Source organism: Nicotiana sylvestris, chromosome 2 (assembly GCF_000393655.2).
Source record: "Nicotiana sylvestris chromosome 2, ASM39365v2, whole genome shotgun sequence".
Taxonomy (NCBI): Eukaryota; Viridiplantae; Streptophyta; class Magnoliopsida; order Solanales; family Solanaceae; genus Nicotiana; species Nicotiana sylvestris.
In genome coordinates, this window is record NC_091058.1 from 13,741,036 (window position 1) to 13,764,066 (window position 23,031).

The 23,031-nt window shown below is 38.0% G+C and overlaps 2 protein-coding genes across 3 annotated transcripts; one reads left to right on the top strand and one right to left on the bottom strand.

The window, feature by feature from the left end:
- Window positions 1-1,379: 1,379 nt before the first annotated feature.
- LOC104211667 (uncharacterized) lies at window positions 1,380-17,577 on the top strand. 2 transcript variants are annotated; one of them, XM_009760762.2, is made up of 17 exons: window positions 1,380-2,002; window positions 2,095-2,213; window positions 2,582-2,627; window positions 3,398-3,470; window positions 3,557-3,614; window positions 4,351-4,446; window positions 4,734-4,851; window positions 4,918-5,184; window positions 5,962-6,063; window positions 6,166-6,523; window positions 6,615-6,728; window positions 7,588-8,225; window positions 8,327-8,523; window positions 9,104-9,326; window positions 10,167-10,286; window positions 12,987-13,760; window positions 14,307-17,577. In XM_009760762.2, exons 1-17 carry the CDS (start codon window positions 1,907-1,909, stop codon window positions 17,373-17,375), a joined length of 6,468 nt encoding a protein of 2,155 aa, XP_009759064.1. In that variant the 5' UTR covers window positions 1,380-1,906; the 3' UTR covers window positions 17,376-17,577. The 2 variants fall into 2 exon arrangements, with proteins under 2 accessions (XP_009759064.1, XP_070023817.1); XM_070167716.1 differs by lacking the exon at window positions 2,582-2,627.
- Window positions 17,578-17,937: 360 nt separating this feature from the next.
- On the bottom strand, window positions 17,938-22,236 carry LOC104211666 (amino acid transporter AVT6A-like). The gene is made up of 6 exons (XM_009760761.2): window positions 21,982-22,236; window positions 21,128-21,652; window positions 20,841-20,993; window positions 20,421-20,624; window positions 19,210-19,675; window positions 17,938-18,517 (listed from the first exon to the last, which is right to left on the bottom strand). The coding sequence occupies exons 2-6, from the start codon at window positions 21,555-21,557 to the stop codon at window positions 18,379-18,381; spliced, it is 1,392 nt and encodes a 463-aa protein (XP_009759063.1). The 5' UTR covers window positions 21,558-21,652; window positions 21,982-22,236; the 3' UTR covers window positions 17,938-18,378.
- Between the last annotated feature and the right edge of the window lie 795 nt (window positions 22,237-23,031).

The following is a 23,031-nucleotide window of genomic DNA, read 5'->3' on the forward strand; positions in this document are numbered from 1 at the left end:
CAAAATAATCTCCCCCAACCTTCAAATAACTCTAATTATCACTGCATTTGGAAGCTTAACACTCTTAATAAAATAAAATTCTTCCTTTGGCAGTGTTCCCACAATCGCCTCCCAACAAAAAGTTACTTCACCACATTGGTATGAATGTAGACATCATTTGCTCAGTTTGCAAAGGTGCGGAGGAACCGATTTAAATTGCAAAGGTATGAACCGGTTTGAATGCCCTATAGCACAAACTTTTCGGAATGAGGTTCACCCTGATATTCTTCTATTAAATGTTAACGACGCTCACCGACTCTTTATTCTTTAAAAATCTAATATCAACATTGACCATATAGGTATTTCATGGCTAGAATTTTTTCCATTTGCTCTTTGGCACCTGTGACTAAATAGAAATCATAACTCCTTCGACAATATTTGGAACAACCTTTCCACCAATATTGTACTGATGCGTTCCGTAGAATATAAGTACTGCACCAACTCAAATCTTGAAAATCCTCTAACCTCAACTATCACTGTCAAATGGCACCCGCCTCACACCACTGCCTTAAAACTCAACATTGATGGAGCTTTTAAAGAAAAATACAAAAAAGGGTATTGGGGTGGTGGTGGTGGGTGGGGGGTTTCAGAACCATCAGGGGACTGAAAACTAGGATACTATAGCGCAAATTTTGGTCTCACACCAATTCATATGGAATTACTAGCTCTCAAATTGGGTTTACAACTGGCGTGTGAAACAAACCTATCCAACTTGGAAATCGAAATTGATGCACGAATATACTAATCCTAACTGATAAAAATAACTATTCCATTTATGCTAACATTATTAATGAGTACAGGTCATTACTGAAGAGATTGAGTAATCCGATGATCCGACATAACTTCCGTGAAGGAAACAAGGTGGCTAGCTTTTTGGCAACTGAAGGATCAAAGCAACCAAACATTAACTTCTTGACAATCTTGCACCAACTACCTACAAAGTTTTTGAAGCTACTCTATGATGACAAAATTGGTGCCACTATCACTAGAAATGTCTCTGTAAATGTACTTAATAGACTAGCAGAACTTGAAATCCTAATGTTAGCTATTCTACTAGTACCAGTAGCTATGATAGCCAAAATACTGGTCATCCCCCGAGAAACTCATCTTTATGTATTAATGCTTGTTAATGAATGATAATTTCGTTTTTCTACCAAAAAAAAGTTAAACTATTTGTCTAAGTATCATTATATTTTCTTCATTAAGTTCAATTGTGTTTGACATTCATGTCAACAATCTCCAAAATAAAATGTAAATTTTATACATGAGGCATTCATATGATCTATAACATCAATAGTTCACAGAATTTTCTTCTTAAAAGATTATTAATTATAGGATTGTGAGTGTTTTTAATGTTGGGAATTCTTATTTTTGCTTGTATTATGATGACAACATAGAGTCAATCGGAAATTGTTAAGAGAAAAAGGGACGACAGCTAAGAAAGCACTGGTAGGAGTAAGCATAAAACCGGTCTACAGCTAAATTCCAATCAGCAGAGCAAGAAAAAATTGCAGAAACGAACCGGTTGTAAAACACATTTTAAGCCGGTTCCGTTTTCTACATTTACCAAAAAAAAAAAAAAGGAAAAAAGAAAGAATTCAGCAACAGACAGGACGATGCAGCAGAAATAAAAACAAGAAATATTGGTGTATCCATGTGGGAAAAAAGATCCCAATGACTAAATTAGAAGACGAAGAACAATCATGCAGTCGCCGTTGAATATTCAGAAATTTCGAAGTCTGTTTTTGCTTCCATCTGAATTGGGGATCACACAAAGTTACAAAGTGGACATTTTTCTGTTGGGTATGAAATCTGAAGTTCGTAATTCCAACAAAGTGGTGTAAGATTGAGAAAAAAAGAAGAAGAAATGAAGGCAGGGAGTGCAGCAAAGCTGATAGTAGACGCGTTGCTTCAGAGGTTCCTTCCACTTGCTAGACGTCGCATTGAAACCGCTCAAGCTCAGGTACTTTTTTAAATTTTTTTGATAGGTATTTGTGCTTAATTTTATTTTGACTTAGGTTTTGCAATTTTGTTCTGAAATTTGGGGAAATGCAGGATGGACAGTACCTTCGGCCATCTGATCCAGCTTATGAGCAAGTACTGGATTCATTGGCCATGGTTGCACGTCACACACCTGTTCCTCTTCTCGAAGCCCTTCTAAGATGGAGAGAAAGGTGCACATTTTCACTTACAATTCGTCCTAAGCATTGCACATGGTTTTTGTTTATGTTTCAAGTTCAAGTGTATTTTTCATCTTTGCTACCAATTCAAGCAAGTCTATTTAGGTGAAAGGAATTGTGTACTTTGTACAGTTGTGTTAGCAGATCCATTTGGTAAATATATATTGTTCAGTTGTTTCCCTTACATGTGCTGTATGAAGATGCCAATAGCTACTTTTTTCATTTCAAAAGATTTACATACATGATAATCCGTGATAGGTTATTCACTAGCTTTGTTAACAATTAATATAAGTATTTTTTCCATTTTGGGACATCTCAAAATATTTGCCACGATTCCAATGATGTACTATGGTTGGTTGCAGTGAATCTCCCAAAGGTGCAAATGATGCATCAACATTTCAGAGAAAGGTTTGTTAATCTACCAACTCTCTAGTCCCTGACTCTTAGCATTGAAGTATCAAACTGATTGTTCCTCTGCACTTCCATTTTCTGGTTGTTGAACAAGTTGAATGAAAATGACTTATTACATAATCTATGGAAAAGCAAAAGAATGGAACTATGGAAGCCACTTCTATTAATCACAGATGTAGGCCAAAATTACATCTGTGTTGGACAGTGAAGCTATTTCCAGGTGAAATGGATGTGCGCATGCTCTCACTTTTAGAGAAACTTAACTTTCCTAGTACAGAACCTCATGCAGTTGGATCCCCTCAGGGACATTCGATAAAATTGGTGCACCCCATGCAGTTGGCCTTATAAAAAAATGAAGCGAACCTCATGCTGCAAAGGAAGAAAGTAGAAAGAAGAGACTGCCCTTATAATATATGAAAATAAATCTGAACTACTCTAACTGAGTATTTTTAATATGTAACATATTTTAACCTCAAATGCTTGAGTAACGACTAACGAGCATGAAGACATTGCTCATGTATAATTTACCACTACTCACTTTTTGCCTAATGATACCAAAGTGGTACAGCATCATAGGTACTTCACATGCTTTTTTTTTTATGGGTAAACTTTACATGCATATATTCCTTTTTTTAAGTATGTGAATAAGTTTTGTATGGTTTAGCAACTTAAGTGGTCATATTTGCTTAAGCTCCTGAGTAAGTTCTTCCATGGTTCTTAACATTTCTCACATGCTTATTAAAAAAGTAAGTTCTTCCATGGTTCAGCTTGCAGTGGAGTGCATCTTTTGCTCTGCATGTATTCGCTTTGTGGAGTGTTGTCCACAAGAAGGACTTACAGGTAAATTCGCAGACTCAGTAGATCTACCTTTCTCTAGGGAGCTAATCCACTGCTATTTGAGTTTAACGTGCTTTTCTGAACTGCAGAGAAGCTTTGGATTGGAGTTGAAAATTTTGTATTCGATTGGCTAATAAATGCAGACAGGTCGGTTAAAGCTGGTTCATAACTTATGGCACTCGGTTTCCTATTTGAGTTTGCCAGAATAATAGTTTAATTGGTTGGCAACTGCTTTGGTCCACCTTTTTCATTCGTTTCTCCTGTTGTGGTTTATCCTTATTTACTGGAGCCATAAATGTCACTTCAGTATGCTTTTCATTCCTCTTCCTGTTTTTTTTCTCTCTTCTTTGCCATAACATATTCAAAGTACAATTTTTTTTGTAACAAGACCTTGTCTTGTCCAACATGCAAGCAACATTTCAAACTTTTGCTGTATTGCAATTTACCATCCTTAAAAAAAGGTTCCTGGTTTTCGTAGAGGGTATGACTGGCAAAGCACAGTAATTCTATTGTATTAGAGTATTCTTCAAAAAAAAATTTATTAGATAGGTTGGAGTAATGAAGTAATAGAAGTGAATGTATATAATATTTATTACCAAAATCCCCATCTGTATTAGACATTTTGGTCTTAAATGGACTTCTGCAGGCCTTTCCATGCCGGATGTACTGATATTATCACTCTGGCATGATTACTTTTATTTTGTACTTACCAAAAAACATTGCTTTTATATTGTAGATATATTTATTTGTTTCTTTAGCTATTTAGACAGCCAAGAGAGATTAACTGATCAACATTGATTTATTCATTCTTGACTTTGATGTCGAATTATGAAATAATGATAAACTTTGAAGCTATATGCTGAACCAATGTTACCTGTTGCAGGGTTGTTAGCCAGGTTGAGTATCCTTCATTGGTTGATTTGCGGGGGCTTCTTCTGGACTTAGTTGCTCAACTCCTTGGTGCTCTATCACGGATCAGGTAATTGAAGGAGACCCAACTTTTCATAGCCCAATCTTCAAACTCACACTTGATCCTTCGATAATTACTCCTAAGAGAGCTAAGCAAAATGAACTATGTGCTTTGCCCCTTAACATGTTTCACGTGAAAAGTGACATGTTAATTCCATACAAATGTGGTAATCTTTACCCTGTAGACATTATAGAATTTGTAATTGTAGCAAGAAACCTTGTTGATCAATGAGAATGTGACTTTCAGGGCCATGGCTAGTTTATATGTGTCTTAATGTTTCCCTTATGTGTCAACAGATTTAGTTCGGTGACAGAGCGCTTTTTCATGGAACTCAATACTCGTCGTATAGATACTAGTGTTGCTCGAAGTGAAGCACTTAGTATTATAAATGGGATGCGCTATCTGAAATTAGGGGTACGTGTTATTTATTCTTGCTGAATAAATATGCGTAGGAGCATCATAATGATATGTTATTTCCAGGTGAAGACAGAGGGTGGACTGAATGCCTCAGCTTCCTTTGTGGCTAAAGCAAACCCTCTGAATCGTGCTCCTCATAAGCGGAAGAGCGAACTTCATCATGCCTTATGCAATATGCTATCAAACATCCTAGCACCTCTGGCAGATGGTGGAAAGGGTCAATGGCCTCCTTTGGGCGTAGATCCTGCACTAACTCTATGGTATGAAGCTGTGGCACGAATAAGGGTGCAGCTCATGCATTGGATGGATAAACAGAGCAAACATATCTCAGTAAGCATAGGAAGCCTTTTATAGAACTTCCACTTTCAGTATCATCTTTATTTGGTCATAAGATGTGAAGATAATCTTCTTTAGTAATACCTAAGGAAGAATATCAAAATTAATTTTTTTTTGTTTGCTGTCAAACAGTACCTCAAGTTTGTTCTATATCAAAGTCAGTTGGTTTTCCACTTCCTGCTTGTTGACCAAGTTAGCTTCTGTATCATCCTTTTCTCCATAGAGCATGCAGGAATTCTTACATATTGGTTTTTGGGGTCGGATTTCTCATTTGGTGTTGCTGTCTCATTTCTGGACTATTAGCAGATATTTTATATTGTATGTGCCTAGAATATCATTTAATGTGCCTACAGTTTTCATGGATTAAATCTTCTATTGTAATATTCTGGTATTTTAGCAAGAAAAACTTGGAATCCAGTGAATAACAGGAACTTGTTTTACTTGTTCCCTTCAGTCAGCTCAATGGACTGTATAAATTGGCATCTAGAGAATGAACCATAGTGCTCACCACAATTATATACTAGCCATTAAGAAGTTACAATGGATAATGACCACTCAGCTTGTCTTGAGCTTCATGTGGATTTAGTATGTGAAGAGCCCAGCCCTCTCAGAACGCTAGAAGGAACACCAGCATATAGTGAAGAGTCCTCCCATAAATGCTAATATTACTGTTATAGCCCCCCCCCCCCCCGCCATGGTTGTAATTACTTATTTCTATGTTCTTAGACTGTTTGGTAATTTCTCTAATTTGTATGTGCTTTGCAACCCCAGGTTGGCTATCCTTTAGTTACACTTCTTCTGTGTCTTGGTGATCCGCATGTTTTTCTCAGTAACTTTGGTCCTCATATGGAGCAACTGTATAAGCATCTGAAGGTAAGCTGTAATTAAAGTTTTTATTAGCAAAAAAGTAAAGCCTTGTTGTGACTGCCTTTTTGAAGATTTTCCGCACACATTTAATGTTGATCCTTTTCACAGGACAAGAACCACCGATTCATGGCCTTAGACTGCTTACATCGTGTGCTGAGATTCTACTTAAGTGTTCATGGTGATTCCCAGCCTCCAAATCGTGTATGGGACTACCTAGACAGCGTGACATCACAACTCCTTACAGTTCTCAGAAAAGGCATGCTTACACAGGATGTACAACACGATAAGCTTGTAGAATTCTGTGTGACGATTGCTGAACATAACATTGATTTCGCTATGAACCATATGATATTGGAGTTGCTCAAGCAAGACAGTCCAAGTGAAGCGAAAGTTATTGGTCTTCGTGCTTTGCTTGCCATTGTCATGTCTCCTACCAGTCAGCATGTTGGCCTGGAAATTCTCCATGGTAATGATAACGTACTTGGTCTCATTGGCACTTTCTAGTCGTTTGGCGTTTCTATTCTGGATTCATGACTTTCTTTTATCACATATGGCAGTTCGTGGTATTGGCCATTTCATCCCAAAAGTGAAGGCTGCAATTGAGTCAATTTTGAGATCTTGTCATCGGATGTATAGCCAGGCTCTTCTTACTTCTTCAAGGACCACCATAGGTAATTATCTACGGTACAAATAGCTTATACTCTTGAATATTAATGGGAGGTAACTTGTGTATCTGTATGATAGTTTTAGCTGATATCTGAGAATTTGATTCAAGAATTTTTTACTTGTAATAAGACCAATTGATGTTGGTAGTATCAAAAATGGATACAGACAATACACCCTTCCCCTCAGTTTTTGTATCAATCATGCTTCGTTCTTGTGTCTACTGGCTATAATTTACAACATTCCTTATGGAAAAGGGGTGAGGATGCGGACCTTATCAAGCCCTTTTCCAGCCTTTTGACTTGTAACAACTACTCAGCCATATATGATTTCTTGAGTCAGTTGAAGTTTCTGCATTGCTATTTCTCTTTTAGGAATTCTACTTTATGCTGTTTGGTGATTATCTATATTATTTATTTGCCTGAGCAGCTTTTTAAACTTTTTTCTTCAGCATCTAGCTGTGGCAGCTTGGAACTTGGATAAATATTTTGTAGTTTCACTTAACTGTATGAAAATGATAGTATGTAGCACGTGTTCAGTCTTCTTTTTTCATCTCATGCCGCAAGATTGACATATTAAACTTTGGTTATTCACTTCTAAAATTTACAACATTTGTAGTTTGCATTCACCGGTGAATACTCTTTTTGATCCTGCTAGTTGCTGCTTGCTTTTATATCTGCTTTGTTCTATATTTATGGTTTGAGATGTAATGTTAATTCACCACCCACACTTTTTAGGTTGCTACTTAATAAACTAGCCGTTTTTCCATTGATCTCCTAAACAGTATCTTTCTTTTTGTTAGATTGAACTGCCCTCTACATTGTCTGAAGTAGCGGTTTTATATATAAAACTCTTTTGTTGCCCCAGATGCTGTAACAAAGGAGAAGTCTCAGGGATATCTATTCCGCTCAGTTCTGAAGTGCATACCATATCTGATTGAAGAAGTTGGCCGAAGTGATAAAATTACTGAGATAATACCTCAACATGGCATCAGTATTGATCCTGGTGTGCGTGAGGAAGCTGTACAGGTACTCAATCGGATCGTGAGATACCTGCCACATCGTCGCTTTTCAGTTATGAGAGGGATGGCAAACTTCATTTTACGCCTTCCAGATGAGTTCCCTCTTCTCATTCAAACTTCTCTGGGGCGCCTTCTGGAGCTCATGCGTTTTTGGAGAGCTTGTCTAGCTGATGATAAGGTGGAGTCTGATGTTTCTGATGCAAAGCGTGATGCAAAGCGTGTGCAGAGAACTGAGGGATTCAAGAAGTCTTCTTTCCACTCTCAAGAAACACTTGAATTTCGTGCTTCAGAGATAGATGCAGTTGGTCTTATATTCCTTAGTTCTGTGGATAGTCAGATCCGGCACACAGCACTGGAGTTACTGCGCTGTGTTCGTGCTTTAAGAAACGATATACGGGAAGTCTCGTTGCATGAGCGATCAGATCAGATTTTGAAACATGAAGCTGAGCCCATATTCATAATTGATGTTCTAGAAGAGCATGGGGTGGGAAGAATTCTCTTTCCCTTTTAATGCATCCTGACATTGTTTTATTTTTAAATTAGGAAGTTCTAGTGCATTTCTAGTAAGGATCTTTGCTTCTGCAGGATGATATTGTTCAGAGTTGCTACTGGGATTCGGGGCGTCCATTTGATTTGAGACGAGAGTCTGATCCTGTACCACCTGATGTTACTCTCCAGTCTATGCTATTTGAGAGCCCGGATAAGAACAGATGGGCCCGCTGTCTTAGTGAGCTTGTCAAGTATGCAGCAGAGCTGTGTCCAAGTTCTGTTCAGGAAGCAAAGTAAGCAAGTTTTGGAAATTTAGACATCTTAAACACGTGAAAATGTGCAAGCTTCCTTCTTTAGTATGTCGTTATCTTTCGTGAGCACTTCTTGGTATATTTAGGAAAGTCAAAAAGACCCTGTTGTGGAATGATTTGTGTGTACTGGTGTTCCACCTACACCTACAATTTTGCCAATAGCCTAATGTAAAAAACTTAAAACTGTAACAAAATTCTTTGCTTACCCTTACCTCACGAAGTGTTTTTCCTTCTTTCTTCAGGAAAAATACCTATGAATGCCCGTTATGTTAGGTGATAGTTTTCTCCTGACTTTTGGTATATGTTCATGCTGTGCATTGCTTGATGGATATCACATTTCTGCTATGACATATTCCCTGGGAAGTCATCATGTTGCATCCCTAGAAAATATTTTACCATGACACATGCCTTCCGTAGGGCTATTTTGGTCATTGTAAAAGAGATTGAATATTTGAAGTTCCATTTCTTGATCATCCATGCAATTCCTTATTTTAAAGTCTCAAACTTGAGTCATTCTGTGCAGAAAGCTTGAAGTTTCATCTTATATTGATGTTGCTTGCAGATTGGAAGTTATTCAGCGTCTTGCTCATATCACGCCTGCTGAGTTGGGAGGAAAGGCCCATCAGTCACAGGACACTGACAACAAGCTAGATCAATGGCTGATGTATGCTATGTTCGCATGCTCATGTCCACCTGATAGTAGAGAAGGTGGTGGCTCGGCAGCAATAAAAGAACTTTTCCATCTCATCTTCCCGTCCTTAAAGTCTGGTTCTGAAGCAAATATAGTGAGTAGATACCACCAGAAATCTTTGTGATGGTTGCAAAATTTTCATATTGCCTATGTGTTCATTATCACTACATTTATATGTCGGTGTTATAAATTTATAGACATTTCCATGCTAACACATAGGAAATTTTGTAATGCCAGAAACACACCCATGACATTATTGTGATTAACTTGGATTGATGTGTATTTTCACTGGGGATACTTGAGCATCCAAGCTCCAAATGTATATTTGGTTTCAAAGTTATTAAGACACTACTTTCTGGAAAAAAAATTCCAGACATATTAGCCATTAATAACTTGCTTAGAACAAATACCTTGATTCTGGAACTTTGTAGAGTGTCAAAACCAAGATTTATTTGGTAAGCACTGGAAGACTGTTCGTAGGAATGGTGGGCTGAGATCGCTTATATCCAATATCAAGGGGTTTGCTTATAATCCTGTAGCTGGTCCCTATTTGACACAGCCACACTGATAAGCCTCATGTGCACATCAAATGCTGTAGTATTGGTACTTGTCGAAATAAGTTTTTTGGATATTTTATTATACGAATTTTTTAAATTAAATATAAGAGCCCAAGAAACAACCTCTTGCAGAAATGCAGGGTAAGGTTGCGTACAATAGACCCTTGTGGTCCGGCCCTTTCCCGGACCCCGCGCATAGCGGGAGCTTAGTGCACCGGGCTGCCCTTTTTTATAAGAGCCCAAGAAACTATGTTATAGATAAGTTCTTTTTTTCCATAAAGAAGTATTTGCATGTTTGGAAAGGGTAGGATTGAAATAAAACTCTTCATTGAATTGGCGTCCATGTGTTAAATGACTTTTTCTTTTGCTTGTTTTAGCATTCAGCTACAATGGCTCTGGGCCACTCCCATCTTGAAATATGCGAAGTAATGTTTAGTGAGCTTGCATCTTTCATTGACGAGGTCTCTCTGGAGACGGAAGCGAAACCAAAATGGAAGGTAATCTTTTCAAACATTTTCTTGTCATTGTACTTCTCTTTTTGTGTTCACTTTCTTTAAATATAACGTCCCTTTTTGTTTCTTCAGATGGATTGAGCAAAATGATGTTTTATCCATTTATTATTATTAATAAGTAGCTTGGGAGTTTTTTCATGTGTGTGTGCTAGTATTTAAGACATATAAAAGTTTAACTCCTTATGGTTCTAATACTACAGTAGAAAACGATCGGGCACACAGTGTTGTAGAAAAACTTGAAGCGGTCAACAAGGAGATGAAATTGTTAAGAAACAACAACAACAACTACGCCTTAATCCTAAGCTAGTTGGAGTCGACATATTCATTTCGCTCTTTTTGGACCCATTTTATTCTATCATTTAATATTTGGGTGTTCTCTAACACTCGAGGTTCTAACTTATAAAAGAAATGCTAATGTTTTCCGCATGTTTTACTGACATCCATATATCTAAACAGACAAAGGCTCCTAGCGACATTGGGCCTAATGTAAGCATACCTCAAAGCTAAGCTTTAATTCCAACTAGTCAGTGTCTCCTACATGAATCTTTTGCTTCCAATTTGTCTTATTTTCTCAAAGAGATTGTACGTCTTTTGAGATAACTTCCTTCCATGTGATTTTAGGTCTACTTTGTCCTGGTTTCACACTTACGGGACGACACATTTGGAGGTCTACGTAGGACATTTACGAACCATCTCAACTCTCAAGCAACCTTCTCTTACTTTATCCTCTATGTGTGCTACTAGAGGATTAAATGAGAATATGTCGCTTAAGATGGTTTTGGTCATATCTTATATGAACTTTCAAAGGCATCTGTCTGTAGGTATGAAAACCATGATGATTGACAGATAATATCATTAAGAAACACACTTATCCAAAAAAAAAAATCGTTAAGAACTATCAAAAATTTGTGTTCAATGGGAATCAAGAAGAATTTGGAGTAAAGCATAGCCAAAATTTACATTGGAATAGCTTACTTGATTAATACATATAGAACAAGTTAGACTATGCAAGTATTCCAAAACCAGAGTTCTTTTCCTTGTTTTGTTTTTTCTTTTCCCCCCTCTAGTGTTTTTGGGCCAGGAAAGAGAACAGCTATTTTGAGTCGTCATGAGCTCTTTGCTTTCTCAGGTTTGAGCTCTTTCGTACAGCACACCTACTAGGTACATTAACGCTTGAGTGATAGAGTTGTGCTTAAAATAAGCCTTATTGAAATGGCAGGTTAAAATTTTTTTGCTTGTAGGAATGCTAATAGTTGCACATATGTAGCTGATGACGTTCTTGTATACATCTTACTCTGTTCATAAAACTTTTGACAAATTTATATGTTAAGCAAGAACCCCAATCTTTATGGGGCAATGTGATCAAAGCAAAGTATGGTGAGGAAAATAACTGGGTATCAAAAAAAGTCAGAACATCATATGGAGTAAGTGTGTGGAAGTCCATCAGAGAACTTTGGCCTATAATGAAGAATCACTCCTCCATAAGAGTGAGCAACGGAAGGAACACATCATTCTGGAATGATAATTGGTTAGGAAACGGAAGCTTAAAGGAAAGATACCCCGATATGTTTGGTTTAGCACAAAACCAGCATAAGACAGTAGCTGATATGAGGAGTCATCAAGGATGGGAAATCGTTCTAAGAAGACAGTTGAATGACTTGGAGATAACAAGACTAGCTGACCTTTACAAAGAGCTGGAAGCATTAAAAGGATTACAGGAAGGTTTTGATTCACTTTGGTGGAAGAGGCACAACAGAGGGGTTTACCGGGTGAAGGATGCATATAAGATTTTGAATCATAATAATCAACAGTTGGACCCATGGCCTTGGAAACATATATGGAAATCAAAGATTCCATACAAGGTAGCTTGCTTCACCTGACTACTAGCAAAGGAGGCGGTATTAACCCAGGATAATCTTATAAAAAGGGGAATTTATCTGTGCTCAAGATGTTTTCTGTGCGGGGAAAATGCAGAAACTGTCACACATTTGTTTCTACATTGCAAGATTACAGACCAACTATGGAAAATCTTTATTAGTCTTAGGGGTATTTCATGGTCAATGCCATACAGGCTTAAAGATGTCCTTTATAGCTGGGAAGAAGCTGGAGCTGAAGCAACTAGTAGAGATAGATGGAGGACGGTCCCGACTTGTATATGGTGGATAGTTTGGAGGGAAAGGAACAATAGATGTTTTGAAGATAGAAGCAATCCAGTGCAGAAGATTAAACTCAATTGTATTCTTCTTTTTTGTTTTTGGTGCAAACAGATTTACATAGAAGATACATTGACAATCATAGACATACTAGGATCTTGCTAGGTTTCGAATTAGAAAGTCTACTAATCCTCTCCATGTAAATCTGGTTTTCAGTGCAACCCATGTACTGATGTTTTTAATATATACAAGAGTTACCAATTCAAAAAAAAAAAAAATGTTAAGCAAGAATGAAATGAGATGTCAAATTCATTTGTTGTAAAAATATACTACAGTTTACAGACACATCTATTACATGCGTATGAGATTTCCTAATTTATGCTAAAGAAAATCACAGGCATGAAACTGCAGCTACATAGTCCTTTGAAATACCCCATGCCAAAGCTTGTGCATTGCTGATTCTCTGTGTCATTATCTGTACATATTCTGTGCTCTGGATCTTTTTAGTAGAATTTCAATTGTTTTATTGCAGAGCCAAAGGTCCCGTCGAGAAGAACTTCGTGTCCACATTGCAAATATATACCGCACAGTAGCTGAAAACATCTGGCCTGGAATGCTTAGTAGGAAACCTGTTTTCCGCCTACATTATTTGAAGTTCATTGAAGAAACAACCAGGCAGATATTAACAGCGTCTGCTGAGAGTTTCCAAGATATGCAACCACTCCGTTATGCACTTGCTTCTGTACTGAGATCTCTGGCCCCTGAATTTGTTGAGTCGAAATCGGAGAAATTTGATATTAGGACTAGGAAGCGGCTTTTTGATCTTCTGCTCTCCTGGAGCGACGATGCTGGCAATACATGGAATCAGGAAGGTGTTAATGATTATCGACGCGAAGTAGAACGATACAAATCTACTCAGCACTCTCGATCAAAAGATTCTATAGACAAACTCACATTTGATAAAGAACTGAATGAACAGGTAGAAGCCATCCAATGGGCTTCCATGAATGCAATGGCTTCACTGTTGTATGGACCCTGCTTTGATGACAATGCGAGAAAGATGAGTGGCCGGGTAATATCTTGGATAAATAGTCTATTCATTGAGCCTGCACCAAGGGCTCCCTTTGGGTATTCACCTGCTGATCCAAGAACTCCATCTTATTCAAAGTATACTGGTGAAGTTGGCAGAGGATCAACTGGTCGTGATAGGCATAGAGGAGGCCATCTTCGAGTTTCACTCGCAAAATTAGCTTTAAGAAATCTTCTTATAACAAATTTGGACCTGTTTCCTGCTTGCATTGATCAGGTGCTTATTTTTCCTACAGCTTGTAGGAAGTTCATGGTGCAATTCATTCATTTGTTATACTCCACATTTGTTTTTGTGGAAGCTTTTATTCTGATTTTATGATAAAAAAGCATTCCATAATCATATTAGCCTTCTGAAAAATGAATTTTATGTGACTTGTCAATATTGTGGGTGTGGGTGTGTATAGTGTCATGATTTTATGTGCTATACAATCCCCCAGCTGTTTCAGGAGGTAAACCATTTTAATAAGTTAATAATTTTCACGGAATTTTTTGTTGGAAAATTAGTTGCCTCTGTTTCTTTTAAGAAAGTGGAAATGAGTTGCCTCTGTTGTTCCTTCTCTTTAATTGGAACAGTGGTGGCATTCTTATATCATTTTTATCTTTTCTCTTTTTAGTATCAGTAAATACGGTTCAACATTCAAATCCCTTTGCTTTACTTTTTTTGACATGGAGCAAGTTATAACACTTTTCTTGCCCTTGGCAGATGTTTAGCATATATGTTGTTATACCTTTGAAATACTTATTAAGTCTTTCGTTGTTACAGTGCTACTACTCTGATGCTGCAATTGCAGATGGCTACTTCAGCGTGCTAGCTGAAGTCTACATGCGTCAAGAGATTCCAAAATGTGAAATACAAAGACTTTTAAGCCTGATCCTCTACAAGGTGGTGGATCCTTCCAGACAGATTCGTGATGATGCCCTTCAAATGCTTGAGACGCTTTCTGTCCGCGAATGGGCTGATGATGGGATGGAGGGTTCAGGAAGCTACAGAGCTGCTGTTGTTGGGAACCTTCCGGACTCATATCAACAGTTCCAATACAAACTCTCCTGCAAACTTGCTAAAGATCATCCTGAACTGAGCCAGTTGCTTTGTGAAGAAATTATGCAGAGGCAGCTTGATGCTGTTGATATAATAGCACAGCATCAAGTCCTCACCTGCATGGCTCCATGGATCGAGAATCTCAATTTCTGGAAACTTAAGGACTCTGGCTGGAGTGAGAGATTATTGAAAAGTCTCTATTATGTGACATGGCGACATGGTGATCAGTTTCCTGATGAAATTGAAAAGCTTTGGAGCACAATTGCTAGCAAACCAAGGAACATAAGTCCAGTTTTAGACTTTTTGATTGCAAAAGGGATTGAAGATTGTGATTCAAACGCATCAGCTGAAATAAGTGGTGCATTTGCTACATATTTCTCTGTTGCTAAAAGGGTTGGTTTATACTTGGCTCGTATCTGCCCCCAACGTACTATTGATCACCTGGTTTATCAACTGGCTCAGCGTATGCTTGAAGATAACATAGAGCCTCTGAGGCCTAGTGCAAACAGAGGAGATGGTAATGGAAGCTTCGTATTGGAATTTTCTCAGGGGCCATCTGTGGCTCAAGTTGCATCAGTTGTAGACAGTCAACCTCACATGTCACCTTTATTAGTTCGTGGATCTCTTGATGGTCCTCTAAGAAACACAAGTGGGAGCTTGAGCTGGAGAACAGCAGCGGTTGGAGGCAGAAGTGCGTCGGGCCCCTTGAGTCCTATGCCTGCTGAGATGAATATTGTTCCTTTACCTGCTGGACGGTCTGGCCAACTTCTTCCATCACTGGTGAACATGTCAGGGCCATTAATGGGAGTACGGAGTTCAACAGGAAGCTTGCGAAGTCGCCATGTCTCTCGAGACAGTGGAGACTATCACATTGATACTCCGAATTCTGGGGAAGAAGGGCTGCACTTGGCTGCTGGAACTCATGCTGTTAATGCGAAAGAACTTCAATCAGCATTGCAAGGTCATCAGCAGCACTTGCTCACTCATGCAGATATAGCCTTGATTTTACTTGCTGAAATTGCTTATGAGAATGATGAAGATTTCCGAGAGCATTTACCTTTGCTCTTTCATGTCACTTTCGTCTCCATGGATAGTTCAGAGGATATTGTTTTGGAGCATTGTCAGCATCTTCTTGTTAATCTATTATATTCCCTTGCTGGGCGTCACTTGGAGCTGTATGATGTTGAAAATAGTGATGGAGAGAACAAGCAGCAAGTAGTAAGCTTGATAAAGTATGTTCAATCTAAGCGAGGTAGCATGATGTGGGAGAACGAGGACCCTACGGTTGTGAGAACAGAGCTGCCAAGTGCCGCACTCTTGTCTGCTCTAGTGCAGAGTATGGTGGATGCTATTTTCTTCCAAGGAGATCTACGGGAAACTTGGGGAGCAGAGGCACTTAAATGGGCTATGGAATGCACATCAAGACACCTGGCCTGCCGCTCACACCAGATTTACCGTGCTCTGCGGCCTAATGTAACTAATGATGCTTGTGTATGTTTGCTACGTTGCCTTCACAGGTGCTTGAGTAATCCAGTACCAGCTGTTCTAGGATTTGTTATGGAGATCTTGTTGACATTACAGGTGATGGTGGAGAACATGGAGCCAGAAAAGGTGATATTATATCCCCAGCTTTTCTGGGGTTGTGTTGCCATGATGCATACAGACTTCGTTCATGTGTATTGTCAGGTGCTGGAGCTCTTTTGTCGTGTAATTGATTGTTTATCATTCCGAGATAGAACAACTGAGAACGTGCTTCTTTCAAGCATGCCCCGGGATGAGCTTGATTCAACTGTTAGTGACAGTTCTGACTTCCAGCTGGAATCTCGGAATGCTTGTGAGCCATCACCCTCCAATGCAAAGGTGCCAGTCTTTGAAGGGGTGCAGCCGCTTGTTCTTAAAGGGCTTATGTCAACTGTCAGTCATGGTGTTTCCATTGAAGTTCTATCAAGGATCACTGTGCCTTCATGTGATTCCATCTTTGGTGATACAGAAACACGCCTGCTAATGCACATTACAGGCTTACTTCCCTGGCTCTGCTTACAGCTTAGCCAGGATGCAGTGGTCGGTCCTGCGTCACCACTCCATCACAATTATCAAAAGGCTTGCTCTGTTGCAACCAACATAGCTGTGTGGTGTCGAGCTAAATCAATAGATGAATTGGCTGCTGTGTTCATGATTTACTCCCGAGGTGAGATCAAAAGTATAGACAACCTTCTAGCTTGTGTTTCACCATTACTATGCAATGAATGGTTCCCCAAGCACTCGGCTCTAGCATTTGGGCACCTCCTACGTCTTCTTGAGAAGGGGCCAGTTGAATATCAGCGTGTCATACTTCTTATGCTGAAGGCATTGCTTCAGCATACTCCGATGGATGCTGCTCAGAGTCCACATATGTATGCAATTGTATCTCAGTTGGTAGAGAGCACTTTGTGTTGGGAAGCACTTAGTGTATTGGAAGCGCTCTTGCAGAGCTGTAGCTTACCTGGATCACATCCGCATGAGCTGGCGCATTTTGAGAGTGGACTTGCTGGCGCTGAAGAGAAGATTCTTGCACCTCAAACCTCATTTAAGGCTCGGAGTGGGCCATTGCAGTTCGCTATGGGCTTTGGACTTGGAGCTGGTTCTACACCAGTTGCCCAACCAAATGCATCTGAATCAGGTTTATCGGCCAGAGAGTTGACACTGCAAAACACGAGGCTGATGCTAGGGAGAGTGCTTGATAGTTGTGCACTTGGGAGAAGGAGAGATTACCGAAGATTGGTTCCTTTTGTAACAAGTACTGGGAACCTATAGCAATATATTTTGCACATTATTTTGGTAGAACAAAGTTTGAAGATCCAGGGATTGGCTTTGTAAATATGTGTAGTCCTTGTTTCACTATGTAGAGTTAGTTCAGTTACTATATTCAGAATGCACCAAGCTCCCTCGTGTAAAACAATTTTTATCAGCTATAGCTTTTGCCTCTAATCAATTACTAAAATTTTATATATTTCAATTAGTCTTGCAAGGTTCTGCAAATTACTTTGGTTTAGCATCTAATCTATCAAATGACAAATTATACTTCACCATTGAAATAGTTTTGCAGATCCTTCAAAAATCGTTCTATTGGAAGTGCAACCCACTTGAATTCCTTTCAGAAGATGAAGTTTTTATGCTTGTTAAAGGAAAAATAACAAGAGAGTGAAAACCGCCCACTGGATGGATGATTACTTATGTTAAAAGAAAGTAGTAATTATTATAATAAACGGTTGACAGAATTTCACTCACTCCTTTCACCATAAAAAAATCTCCTATGAACAAAAGCACCGACGCCAAAGAAAATAATAACAATACAAATAAGTTGAATAGTACTAAATACCAGCCAACTAGAAAGACCGTCTAGCGGACAATGATATTCATAAAGGAAGAAAAAATCCAGCATGTGAATATTACATCAAACTCAACCAAGGGAAACAAATACACAAAAAAATAAACGTATATCATACAGGAAACTGAAGCCATATCCAAGTTGAACTTGCTGTGGCTTTTGCATTCAGTTTACACATCATCATCTATGTAAGACAAACTGCCACTGGATATAGTGTACAAGAATGTCGAGCCATGCTTTGATACATGTTGAGCAAAGCTACTCAAATTTTGTAATATAGCAGTATTTATACACTTATTAAAATGCGACTCCAGCAGCTTCAAAGAAAAGCACCATTTCCTGAACCAGTATCATCTTGCCTTCGCTCTATCTTCACAAAGGAGTACAACTAATACTTCCACTTCCTCTGTTGCACAGGCACACGAGAAATCACTCACGCGGTGCTGAATTCTTTTTAATCAAGGCATAGGCGTCGCTATATATGGCCACCAGGTTCGAAAAGACAGCAAGGACAATCATAAAAATACACAAGATCCTGTCCCTCTTAGTTGATATGCCGTACCGATCCCTGGAACAGAAATACAAACAATTCAATAAATGCTTATCTGATTTAGCCATACATCTGGAAGAAGAGGGTGGTGGGCTTCGGAAAACACAGAGAAGAAAATCTATTGCAAATATAAATATAAAAATATATCTGATTCTGTAGATCTTATAGTTCTGAATGTAAAAACAACAAATTATTTAATCCATCAATTGTATCAGTGATTGAAGCTAGTTGTCAAGATGTTGCAGAACCATCCTTTAATTGTATTTAACCGTGCAATATCCAAGAACCTCCATATTTACTACCACAGAATTCACAGATGTGACCTCTCTCTTAACCACGATCTCTTTCAATTCACAACTGTGAAAACACTTGGATAACAAAATATTCTTAGCCTTTTGACCAACTCTTCTCCCATACAAGTTAGATGTCTGTGTTGTTAGTCTCACATTTCGCTATTTATAAAGGGAGAGAAGGTGGATAACAAAATATTCTTAGCTTAATGGCTTTCTTGACTGGAGGGCAGAGTAAAAATGTGACCACCAAAATTTATGAAGGGCAAATTAACATATGCGCCAACAATGATTTTCCTCAGTTCCCGTTCCCATAAAACTCAGTGCTTGCAACAAGTCAAGCTATTATCCAAGTTTTGGATTTGCAAAGCATCAGTTAAGTAATACTTGAAATAAATTGTCAAACAGAAATGTGATTACCTGAGTGTAATAGCAGCAGGAAATATGAACCCAATGCAAACAGCAGCAGTTGCTCCAGTGAATTGGAAAGCATCCCAGATGCTTGGGATGAAATTCGCCCCCAAAAAGATGATGGCAATGAGCCCACTGCTTAAAAATGCAAACCTCGAATTGTCCAAGGTTAGAGGCCTCGCAGAGGGAAAGAGAAGGCCGTCCAAGTTAAGCCGCAGTGGGTAGAAAACAATGGGAAAGACAAGCATAAGGTGAGCAGCATAGCTGACACGCACAACATCATTAAGCAAGGAGCCAAATGGAATTCCAAGATCAGCATCAAAGTTGGCAAGCACATCATCAAGAGTCGCATCGCCGAATAGTAGAAATCCAAAAAGGCTTGTCAACACATACACACTTGAGCAAAGAGCTAGCGCACTTTGCACCACCGCTCTGATCTGCCTGCCGTCTTCAAGTTCATTTTCTATGGAGTGAACTGCAGACGTACATTTTTTAGTCTAATATCTTGTGGCAAGTCATAAGATGGATGTACAGTTAACTTTCCATTAACAACTGCATCGTCCAGATTGACAAGCATGCACATCAAGGAGGAAAATTCACATAGGATATTATAATAAGTCAAATAGAGATAATATAAAGTGGAGTAGACAGTTGAAAGTACTATATCGAGGCCAAAGTAGTTATAAGTAGGATCATTTAAGCTAATAGGAATTCTTGATGGTTTCGCTACCATTCATAGACACAGATCAAATCAAGAGGGATAGACTAACAGACAAAAGTATGAGAATAAAATCATAATGCAAGGAATAATGACCTTGAGAGATGATACATTTGAGTAATTCTTTTGATCGATATGATATACGTGAGTAATTCAGATGGTAATCATCAACTAATGCACCACATAACCAGAAATTTTGCATTAATAGTACTTTCAATATGATAAAACATTTTGCACTAAAAAAGTTCGAGATATGCAAGACTCGTTCTACTAAGAAGTCTGAAAGTATAAGATAAGAATACAAAAGCTACGGAAAGTATGTAGCAAAGATTAATGAAAAGCAATTACTACAGACAGCATAACATAAATGTTTTTACTGTTGAAACTTGAAACTAAGTGTTCCTTATCATAAAGCATTAGCAGTTCATCATTCATTACTCAAATATCAGCCAAACAAAGTAACAGCAACATCTTAAAAAGAAGAAGATATAATTGGGATTACCATTATAGTGACAGATGTATGCAGTGACAAGTACAGGAACGACAGTGAAGAGGTTGAGGAATGATGTCAGATCATGAAAATCGGGAAGCAATCTGGGCATAAGAATGGATCCATTTATCAGCTTGAATACGGTGATTCCCACAGTCACGACCAGGAATACAACAGCCAAGGCAACTGATAATGCGGATGTATATCTCAATGAATCTGTAATACCAAAATGAGGAACTTAATATCGCTGCATTTTGCACTTAAAATACAAAGAGATGGCGCTACTGATATTGAGATTAATGCTGTACAGAAAAACTTCTATTTAAAGGAAAAAGGACATACAAACTTATATATGGGAAATAAAAATAGCATGAAAGGATTGTATAACTAAATATAATTCAAAAAGCTTATACATTTCCGGGAAAGGATTACCTATACGCTTTAAGCAAGCCAACGGTGCAAATACGCCAAGGGTGGTGACAAGAAGAACAAAGAATCGTCCATTCCACCAATGAACCCCAAACCAGCCTTCCAGGACACCAGCATGGTGCGTTCCACTTGAAGCTGTTCCGGAGAGAACGTCACCTTTACAATGAGAATATAAAGAGTGAGTGTCACAATCATCATGGAATTAAACGAGGGTAACAAAGTAGTAAACTTGGTACTCATGGAAGCTAAGTCTTTAAGGCGTCGGTAATCAATTAGTAGTTCACACCTACCTATGATAATCATGTATACAACAAGAACACCAATATTATTAACTAGTACACATATTTGAAGCAACATCTTCCCATATTTTCCAAAAGCATCGCCCATAAGACCTCCATAAGAAACTGATTTCGAAGTCCTACTAAACCTGATTAACAACTCAATTGAAGCTTCTGTAAGGAAAGCCATCAAGATGATCATAACAATCCCCGGAATGAGTCCCAACACCTTCATAGTCGCGGGCAAGGCCATAATTCCAGCACCGACGATTGTGGTTGATAAATTAAACACAGCCCCGCTAAAAGAAGCCCCATTGAACTCATCGAATCCGCCATCTTCCTGGTGCTTGGTAGGCAATAATGGTGATTGCTCGTCAACCACTGCTTGTTTGCTCTTTCTTGATTTCTTCTCTTTTACAGATTTAATGCTTCCAATTGTCATGTTTCAATTCTGAAGTTCCTATAGCTGAAAACTAGAAACTTTACCAACTATATGTACAGACCACCTTACACTTTTTGGTCCCTCTAGAAAAAAATCTGCACATAGCACTTAACAAGTATCAGTATTTAGATTCTAATATCCATTTCTGAGATTTCAAACATTCTAAAACAATAATTAAACCAGTGAAACAATTATTAGGGAAAAGTCCAATTATTGACATAAGCTAAAGAGTCAAAATCAAATTCTATTAACTACAATTAAGCCCACTAAGTGGCCATCAATAGTTTCAACAACAACAAAAAAATACTGTATCAATTTTTTTTAGACCAATTAGGAGGTAAGCAATAGGCAGAATTAAATAAAGCTTCTCCAAAGCAGAATCTATTCAGTTTGCTTTAAAGCGTACAGATTACTAAAATCATACCTGAAATGGATTGAAATAACTAAAAAGCAGGAGGCTTTGAGATAAATCTTCTTTTGAAAAATTGAAGAATAAATCAAGAACCCAGAATAGAATAAATCAAGAAAAAATCAGCAGCCACCTAGAAAAATATTGAAGACCAAGAACCACAGGGTCTAGATAAAATGAATTAACTTTAATGGGTTTCGTGTGTTAATATACGAAAGAAAGAAGCAGAGAGGGAGAAAGGAGAAAGCTTCACGCAATGAATTATTGAAATATTTCTAATTAATACAAACAAAATGTATTGTACAGTTTTATTGACTACGACTTCAACAAGAAAATAGAAAAGTCGGCCCTTTGATTAATTTTTATCTTGAATATGGCCTTGTCAGTAATTTTCAAGAAATGGTTTTTTTTCCTTCTTTAGATTAAAGGCGATACCTTTATGTTTTTTATTTTATATTTTCCAATAGAAGGATGCTAAATGCCGTACTTGTTAATGGGTTTTCTGCCCTTCAATTTGAAAAGCTTAAGATTACTGGTTGCTGTTGAAGATACAGAAGGAAAAGGTTTGTGTGTCGTTGGTTTTATAATGGAGATTTTTTTCGACAATAAATTGTGTCCAATTGTTGATTGAGTTGGATATTTGTCTTCTCAGGGTAACAACTTATTGCGCCTTATCAACTCCAACTCCTTTCCTACTCAACATTTAGTGGGCGTTTCAACATAACAATTGTAAAATTCCAAAAAAAGTTGATTTTTTTTTAAATGAAAATGGTGTTTGAAATTTAGAGTTGTGTTTGGACGTGAATATTATTTTGGGTTGTTTTGAAGTTTTGTGAATGATTTGAGTGAAAATTTTGAAAAACAGTTTTTTAGAGTTTTTCAAATTTTTCAAAATGCATCTTCAAATGAAAATTGAAAATTTTATGAATAAACGTTGATTTCGAAAAAAAATAATTTTTTTTGGAAAAAAGGAAAAAGTTTCTTATATCTAGACGGGCTCTTAAAAAAGCCCGTTTGGACATAAGATTTTTTTTCACTTTTTTCGATTTTTTTACCTTTTTTTAA

Bases quoted from the DNA above. Each gene is read 5' to 3' on its own strand.
- LOC104211667 (XM_009760762.2), top strand. From the start codon at position 1,907: ATGAAGGCAGGGAGTGCAGCAAAGCTGATAGTAGACGCGTTGCTTCAG. The intron at 4,852-4,917 runs GTACGTGTTATT...TGTTATTTCCAG, and splicing joins TGCGCTATCTGAAATTAGGG to GTGAAGACAGAGGGTGGACT. The intron at 9,327-10,166 runs GTGAGTAGATAC...TGCTTGTTTTAG, and splicing joins CTGGTTCTGAAGCAAATATA to CATTCAGCTACAATGGCTCT.
- LOC104211666 (XM_009760761.2), bottom strand. From the start codon at position 21,557: ATGACAATTGGAAGCATTAAATCTGTAAAAGAGAAGAAATCAAGAAAG. The intron at 20,994-21,127 runs GTAGGTGTGAAC...CTCATTGTAAAG, and splicing joins TGTATACATGATTATCATAG to GTGACGTTCTCTCCGGAACA. The intron at 18,518-19,209 runs GTAATCACATTT...TTTCTGTTCCAG, and splicing joins CCTGCTGCTATTACACTCAG to GGATCGGTACGGCATATCAA.